The sequence below is a fragment of the Python bivittatus genome, unplaced genomic scaffold (genome assembly GCF_059951505.1).
Source record: "Python bivittatus isolate LINGU-HERP-01145 unplaced genomic scaffold, Pbiv_v1 ctg000410_np1212, whole genome shotgun sequence".
Taxonomy (NCBI): domain Eukaryota; kingdom Metazoa; phylum Chordata; class Lepidosauria; order Squamata; family Pythonidae; genus Python; species Python bivittatus.
In genome coordinates, this window is record NW_028277067.1 from 13,864,813 (window position 1) to 13,873,693 (window position 8,881).

Genomic DNA, 8,881 nt, shown 5'->3' on the forward strand with positions numbered 1-8,881 from the left:
GGAGGCTTCCCTTCTCAGTACTGTACTAACCAGATCTGATTCTAATTAGCTTTCTGAGATCAGCCAAGGACTACAGGAGTGTCCACAGGGAATGGAGGGAAAGAAAAAAAAAAGGATCAAGATGGCAGCCACAACCATGTGATCTTATCACCACCCCTTTTTAATGTGCTTCACATAAAAAGGAGGTGGGGCTAGATTGCATGGTTGTGGCTGCCATCTTGATTTTTTTTACACAACCCCCCTGCAAGGTCAGTTAGGGCACTCGACTGTGCAATATTTTGTCACAGATCCCAACTGCACTTTCCAAACTAGCTTAGTTTTCCCCATTTTTCAAAAGCACTGTCCTATTCCTCAGGATTATGTGTGTAATGTGCCTAAGTTAGCATCAAACTGTGTTCTCCTCTGAGATTAGTGGCAGGTACCGGTTTAATTTTGCTCCTTAATAGTGCCTACTTCATTTGCTAATTAAAATAAACTGAAAAGAACATTAGTACTTGCCCTTCAGCAGTGAAGGAAAGAGAGGACAAATTCTTCTGAGATAGAACTGACTTTGAAAAAATCAAATGATTTTTCTCAGTTCATTTTTTAACCTTGGCAGGGAAGAAAAAGTGTTTAATGTATGTGTCCAGACACACTTTTTATGCCTAACACACATCTATATACACGTACACAAAGCTTATATCTATTTTATCACAACGCAGGCTTATATATGTGTATGTCTGTGTGTATATGTCGGTGTGGACAAAGATGTTCAGAAAGCTGTGCCAAGATTTTATTTGTAGAAGAAACAAAATGTGGAATTGGAAAGACCTCAGGAATTCATTTGAAGCCAGAGACCATGCTGGGTAGATATTATGAGAGCTGCAGTCCAATACATTATTGATGATGCTGGCTGGGCACGATGGGAACCGTAGTGCAATAGGTTGAAAAGAGTGCACTGGGGAAAAGCTTTGCACATTCTCAGTGGTACATCTCGTTTTATTATTATTCCACAAATCTTGAATAAGAATTCAAACTAGGTTCACCACCAAAGCCACCCTAAGCTTGGTTCAGTTCAGTTCCATTTTGGTTCAGCCATTATGGGCAACTCCTTCTGCATTTATTTATTCTATTTTAAAAAATACTCAGGTGGCCATTTAACGATAAGCATTGTGGAAAAACAAGCAAATCCATGCTTTTGTTTCCTTTCCAAAACAAATGCATAATTGGGAAATGTCATAAAACACAGCAGGGGTAACTGTAACCCATATAGGTCCCTTGACTGCAGAAGAGTATTCTGTGGAGCAATGGTTAATCCCACCTGCTTTTCCAGCTGCTTTTGTTTCGTGGGGAAAAGATAACTGAGAGAAAGAAGGACGTATGGTTCCTGCTCCTTCCAGTAGCCCTGCTCAGGATCTCTAGTACCCTACAACAAGATATCATCAATGGCCTGGCCATTCTACCTTGAAAATTTGGGAGTTGAGCCACAACAGAGTTCTCCTATTGTATCTTCCACTGTGCACTATTTAAAGCGTGGACTAATTCAGTAGCAATTCAGTGACTTAGCTGAATCATCTTAAAAGGAACACAAGGCCCCACTAATTAAGTGGACACTTAATTTAAACCATAACACTTCTGGATTTTCTGCTGGAAGGATTATTAGCAGGCAGCATACAGGGATCTAAACTCTCAAGAAGAGTTTGCTATGTAAGTTCACTTCCACTTTTTTGGTTTTGTTTCATTCTTATAGATGACACAAAGTTGAACCAGAACCCAGGAGAAGGTAAGTGCCTTCTTATGGCCAAAGTCTGTGAAAAATATATCTGTCCTGGGACAGATTTGTTGAATCTGGCACTCTCCGGACACATTGTTTAGAGTTCCCATGATCCCCAGCCAGCATGGCCATTGGAGACATAGTCCAACAGATCTGGAGATGACCTGGATGGAGAAAAATGTCCTAGGAGTTTGGCATAACCCGCACTGCTCTCAAGTTACTCTTTCCACTGGTGCTGGGGAACCCTTAATAAAGGAGATGTCCTCTGTGATGCTGTTGTGAAGGAGGGAAGTAACCGCAATACATTTTGTTAATCTGTGGTAGAAGTACCCCATGCCCCGTTTCCCTGCTCAAATCAAAGTACATTGCACCCAAAGCTAATTAAACTGCTGCCTATCTACTGAAGTTTTTAAAAAGTCAAACAATCATAAATTGCATAAGTAATATTTTTCTGCTCTTTTATGACACCAAAATCACCTGACAAGAGACAATCATCTCACCCTACCCAATACAGACCCTTTGCCTGATCGATGCTTTATCTTATGACCTTCAGTGACCAGATGGTGGCAGTAGCTAAGAGCAGTTGATGAGAGGACAGAGGCTTTCTTCTAGAAAGGATTTGGCAGCTGTCCTTCAGGGCCTTGGCAACCTCCTCCTTAGCTTATTACAATATGGCGTTAACCCTTCCAAACGCTCTGAAAGTTGCACTTCGTCCTTTTTATTTCACCAATAGTTAATGCTGCAAACAGCGCCATAGGGTCCATTCTTCTATTGTGGTTTTTGCTTCTACTCCTTTATCCCTAGTTTTATCACCACCATTTCTGATGCCTTGCTGCAGCTTACGCTATGTCGTTTGTCCTGCTAGCCAGCTGCGTTTTCGTGCGATTGTTTTAAGGAGTGGGAAGAAATAACATATTATTTTGTTAGTAGATTTTGATATTTTTCCCACTTACCTATTGCCTCCTTTTCCTTCTTCCTTTTTCTCTTCTGTTCTATTTCTGTCTTTATTCCATGAAAGCTGGATGTATATCCACAGAAATATGTTTATATTTAAAAATAGGCCTTGCAAACTTCCTACAGTCAGAAAACGTTTCCCATAACAATTTCTTTGCCGTGAACCCCTGCATGCTGCACAGGCAGTTTTCTGGGAGCACAGCTTCTGCAGAGCAATAATTACATCCCTCGAATTTCATTGTTGCATTACGTTAGCTGAATGCATGCAAAACCTCTATTAATATACAGTACTGGAATTTATGTATTTGTTTGTTAAATTCATATCCCACCTTTCCTCCAGGAACTTAAGCTCAAATTTTCCCCACAATCATAAGCTTGCAAGATTCATTGGGCTAAGAGATAGTGATGCTCCAAAGTCAGCCAATGAGCGTACATTTCTAAGGGTGTACTTAAACCTGGGGCTCCCAGATTCTAGTCCTACACCTAAGACAGCAAGTGGATCACTACACAAGATCGAGAGTTCAGTTCCACATACTCTGGAGCCACATCTTGATGGAAGGGCAATAGTATCTCAACCACACCCCTTTCAATCCCTGGCATCTCCTCCAGGTAGCAGTGGAACAAAATCTTGCCTAAAACCCTGAGGAGCTATTGTCAGTCAGTGGTTGGGCTCATACATCATGCTAACCATAATGTGTTTGCTTAGTCTTCACTTTGCACATGTAGAAACTCCACCAACTGTATATTGATTTATTGATTTCCGGTATTCATATCCTGTGCCAGTCCTAACAGACTCTAGGCAAGTAACAATAAGATAAAACATTAAATACAAACAAAAAGAGAACATAAATCAGAGTAGATAAAGAAAGTGCCCATGAACAATATCAGGCCAAAAGGTCATTCAAACAGAATAGCTTTAACTTGTTTGTGAAAAATAAGCAGAGTTGGAGCCCTCTGTACTTCACGGAAGGGGAGAGGAGAAGATATTCCAAAGAGTGGGGGCCACCACTGAGAAGTGAATTATGAATTGAATTATGCTTCATTCTGTCTCTTTTCCCATCCCTTATAATAATCTTCCCAGAAGGTTTGAGAGATGGCCTCCCTACAAAAAAAGGGGGATCCCAAATCCATACAGGAACAATTGTTGGAATCTTCCTGGCAGTTCTTCTGATTGCTGCTATTATTCTTGCTGGCATCTACATCACCAGTAATCCTACTTCCAGTGCTGCCTTGTTCTTCATCAAGGTGAGCTTAAGAGAACTCCCTTGTTTATACTTTGTCTTTTTAAAAAGCTGGACTTGTTAAGACTATGAAAGAGTTTAGAGCAGGAATAAAAGAAATGCATCCCACAGGATATCTGCAATCTATTAGCACCCCCTTTGTGGCCCCCAGAATCCCTCCAGAGTGGACAGGATTAAAAAAAACCCTCTTTTTTTTTTTTCATTTTGCAGGGTTGGGAATTTTAAGGGCAAAATGAATGCCAAGGATTGCAAAGGGTTTATCACTTAAACTGGCCTCCAAGAGGCTCTACTTTGTATTCTGGTCCCATCTACTTAAATTTGCTGCACGAAGCCCACTATGGCTTCAGGCCAATAACAGTTTTGTACTTTGGATCATTAGGTCAGGTATATGGTGTACACATTTGATGTCATACAGTTTTAAATGAAAACAGGACCTATTTTAGCCCTTCCTTCTCCCTCCCTTAGAGGTTTGTGGAGAAATGATAAAGGAGGGAAAAGCAACAGTACTTTGAGTTTCTTTCAAAAGTTAAAGAAAAGGAGGAAAAAAGAATCTGGAAAAAAGAAAGAATTGGAAGGAAGCAAAACTAGAGAATAAAATGACCAGGAGTATGTCAGTGATTGCAGAAAGCATCTTGTCCAAGCTTTCCTCAACCTGACAGCATCACCGATTTAGTTAAGATCTAGTGTTGTACAATGGCTAGAACAAGGTTCTCAACCTTGGCAACTTGAAGGTGTGCAGACTTCAACTCCTAGAATTCCCCAGCCAGCTATGCTGACTGGGGAATTCTGGGAGTTGAAGTCCACATATTTTCAAATCGCCAAGGTTGAGAAACACTGGGCTAGAGTATTCAGTTAGGATCAGGGAAGATGCAGGTTCAGATGAAGTTTGCTAGGAGACCTTAGGCTAGTCTTAGCCTGATCTACCACCCAGAGTTGTAGTAAAGGTAACATTGGAGAAGGAATAGTTCCTAACATTTTTTAGAAGAGTAGTACAGTATTTAATATTAGGAGGGTGAGAATTGCAATTAGTAAGCCATGATGAAAAAAAAGACTGACTTTCCTGGATTTGGGGGAGAAGTTTGGGGGTCTTTTTTTTTAAAAAAAACTTTCCTTTTCTCAAGTTGAAACTTCCCTCTCTCTTTTTGCACCACAGCGAAGACCACATCAGTGGCCTACCATGAAGTTCAGAAACCGCTCAACTTACACTGAAGTAGAACCATCTGGCCAGGAAAAGGACAGTTTTGTTGAAGCAGATCAGTGCTAAAGAGTATACCTCTTTTATTGCTCCTATCCCTTTAAAACATCAAGTGTCTCCCATCTACTCTTTTGTTTTGTGATGGACACAGTTGAATGGGGCAGGGGGGAAACAAAGCAAAATTAAAAAGAAGCCCCAAGGGAGGATTGTAATGGATAAATTAGGGCCTGAAAGTATGGAAGAAGCAGGCAGATTTGGCATAGGCCTCGGGGTGGATCATGAAGAAAAGTCATGACTTCATTGTAGAAGTGATAGCACCTAACTATCTTGCATAGGTTTTATCAGGTGTAGCCATCCATAGATGTTATGGACTACAGGAAACATCCTCTGCCCAACTCACTTTTTGTAGGCACTCTAACCATAAATTTACAGTGCCAAAATAATATGTGAAACTGTTTTCCTCCTCCTTCAAATGCAAGGTTAGGAAAGAGAAAAATACAGCCTTCTAGCTAACATTGACGTTTTCCTGCTAAACTTTCCTTGAAAAATATGAAAGTTTTTTAATTCATGGAACAGCATCATGGAACAGCTGGTCTGACTTGAACTCTTCGAACACCTCAGCCTTGTCACCATAGTTATTGAAAGAAGCACCTATGTTTGGGCTGGGCCTGAAATGCAGCCTTCATATTTATATGTCATGGTGGCAGACATTCAAGCTAAAAAAGGGGAAAAAAATTAGAGGTATTGCCACTGACAGTAATCTTCTCTACTTGACACTGAACCAGTCAGAAGATAAAATATGTATCAACTCTGCACCAAGCAGACTCATATGATTTCTGCTATGAATTGTTCAACCCACCTCACAATCGGTTCTGTAATTTAGCTCTCTTTTTGTGTCCTTCCTAAAGGCTTAAAAGCCAAATCTGGTCACTGATTTCTGTAGCAGAAGAAAGTGGGAGATTTTCTCAACAGGAAGCAACATGTTTATTTTCATGAAAGGAATATTACTTTCTGTTCATAAATTTGCAAAATTTATGACTAGAAATTCATTATTTTATGTCCCCATTTCTTATTCATTTCTCTCCTAACTGAATTTCTGATCCAATTAATAATGACACTGAAGGTAGGAATCGGGACTGGAAATATGATCATTTCCAGGCTCATTTTAAATCGTGGATATTTAATTTTTTTAAACGTTTTGGAAATGTTGTGATTCTCTAGATTTTGCTGTTTCTCAGTTTCCCTATCTTCCCTTACATAAGGCAGTAACTGTATCTCTAAAAGGATAGACTAGATCTTTGGAATACTACAAACTATTTCTCACTTGAACAATTTGCGATTCCATGAGTGATCTTATGCATTCTGAAACACCCTGCGGCCGGATGGGGGTCCAACTCAGAACATGGATCAGATTGACTGTATTGCAAAATAAGGCGCTGGTGCTGGTGGGTTACCATTGGACAAAGTCCTGGCTTCTTTGTTACCGTCCCAAGATATTTGCCCAGGAGGGAATTCCCATTTGCAAGTAGTGAACGTTACTGCACAAACAACACTATTTTGTCTCACACTGGCATTCTATACACGTACAGCCATTGGCAGGGCAACCTGCTTTGTCCCATCTCCCACCCAATAAGATGGATGAATGTCAGGATTGGGGTAAAAGGACCACCACCATATAGCAGAATAAGCAGCCCAGTGGCTTGTCAACACCATAAACACATGACATTCCTGTATGTCATTCTTTTGTACGGATGCAAAAGGTCTTGCTTTGTTTTTGATGCAAAACCAAGCAGGTCAGCAGAGGCATTCCTTGCTGGATGGCAGAGGAGCCCTGATTGGCTGAGGCATTTTTAACTCTCATCTTTCAGCCCAGAAAGGTTCTGATTTTTCCCCCTGCCATGGCAGCAGATTTGCAAACAAGTATTCTATACCATTTTGGTATCTTTCAGTAGTCCGATCAGTCCTACCACATCCTGCTTTGTTTTACTTCTAAAATAAGATTTAGGGGATCGAACATAACATTAGTTACCAATCCTAGACTCTTTGTCCCCCCATGCCATCCCATGTCAGCTTCTACCACTCCCATCAACATATTAATGCAGATTGCAACCAAAGTTATGGAGCATAAATATGAAACATTATCTATTTACATTACTGTAATACAAGCTAGCAGACAACTCACATCTCCTCCCTTTATTTTGGTAAATATTTCATGGGGATGTGACCTTCATCACAGTTTGAATTTCCCATTCGTGCTTTGAATATTGGCTGCTGCGTGCAGGGGAAAGAGAGGAGGCAGGAACAGCATGTGGCTAATCCATTATAGGTTTAATTAAAGACTACCAGAAACTCAGCCAGAGTTATTTGTCGGCGAGTGCCATACATTAAAGATAATGTACTTCAGCCTAGAAATACTAAATACTTTATACCATCCCAAGTTGCACGGAGAGGTTGCACATCTTGAAAACAAATGTGTACCACAGTCATGCTTCCTTAGTTGAAGATGGGGCACTGAGCTTCTCTGTCCAAAGGGTTTCCTCAAGAGAAAGCTTTCTGATTGTAAATGAATGCACAGCCATGCAAAGTTACACAAAGTGCTACAATGGAATTGGAGCTATTACCTGCGTTTTATCTATCTTTGCTGAACAGTTTTTAAAATAAAAAGGTTAGAGTAAAGCAGCAACAACCACAAAACAAGTATGATTTAACCTATCCCAACTTCCCATCTTGGTAAATTTTTATAAAGAGAGTGTATGTTGTTATTTAATCACAACTGTTACGGTGCTGCTGTGAAGAAGAGATCCATTAGGAAGAGCGAACACAGGCCTGAATAATTGTACACCAACCATTTTAGGAACAAATGTCTCACAATCAAAAGAATGTGATTAAAAACAAAAAGAACTTAAAGCACTGTTCTTTAACCCCACTACATACTGCTTTACGTGGAAATTTTATAAACCTGTTTGGGGGGCAATTTCTGTTACTAAGTTCAAAATGTAAAATCAAGTACTGTGTGTCCTTTGCTAAAACATCACAGTAATCCATAATTTGTTTAACCATTAAATCATACAATGCTAAGCCATAAACTATGATTTACAAATTACGAAGTGTCTGGATTCACAGTGTGCTAAGCCACAAATGTGTATTTTGGTTTAGTACAACATGTGAATGTAGGAATCATAATATTGGCCAAAGTCTTCACTTACTCTGGGACTGGTTTCACACATCATGTAAACCACAAGTCATTGTTTGCTTAGCATGTTGTGTGAACCCAGCTATAGTGACCTACAAATCATAATTTGTAGCTTAGTATGTTATACAAACCCAGCCAGTTGTGGCTTAGTTAGTACACTGTATTACATCATGGGTTAGCAAGGCCAGGCCATGTATCTCTTGGAAGTATATAGGTAGCTAGTAGTCATGTACATGGAAATTGCCAAATTTAGATGTGTTGAGCATATCTGATCTATAGAGAGTCCTTGCAGCAACTTCCTATGTATATAAAAAATCCTTTCAGTTAATATTATTTCATAGCTACACAAGGCCTAATCTCTTTCTACATACTTGAATTTATAGCATATTTCAGTTCTGGGAAAGTTGGGGTAGGAAAGCTTCAGGCAAAGCATTTAGTATGGATTGTTTGCATGGAATGCAATGTTGATACTAATATATAATATGAAGTACTAAAATACTTTTCAGATTGCTTCAAGTTTCAGAATAAAAAAAACAAAATTGTGA

General features: G+C 39.7%; 1 protein-coding gene across 2 annotated transcripts in view; it reads left to right on the forward strand.

Moving 5' to 3' along the window:
• Nucleotides 1-8,881, forward strand: part of PLXDC1 (plexin domain containing 1) — a 63,491-nt gene extending 54,610 nt beyond the window's left edge. The window contains exons 12-14 of one of the 2 annotated variants that reach the window (XM_088143528.1): nt 1,730-1,762; nt 3,789-3,952; nt 5,102-8,881. In XM_088143528.1, coding sequence (XP_087999654.1) covers nt 1,730-1,762; nt 3,789-3,952; nt 5,102-5,212 — 308 coding nt within the window. In that variant the 3' untranslated portion in view covers nt 5,213-8,881. The remainder of the gene's footprint in view (nt 1-1,729; nt 1,763-3,788; nt 3,953-5,101) is intronic. The other variant, XM_088143529.1, reaches the window with a different exon arrangement.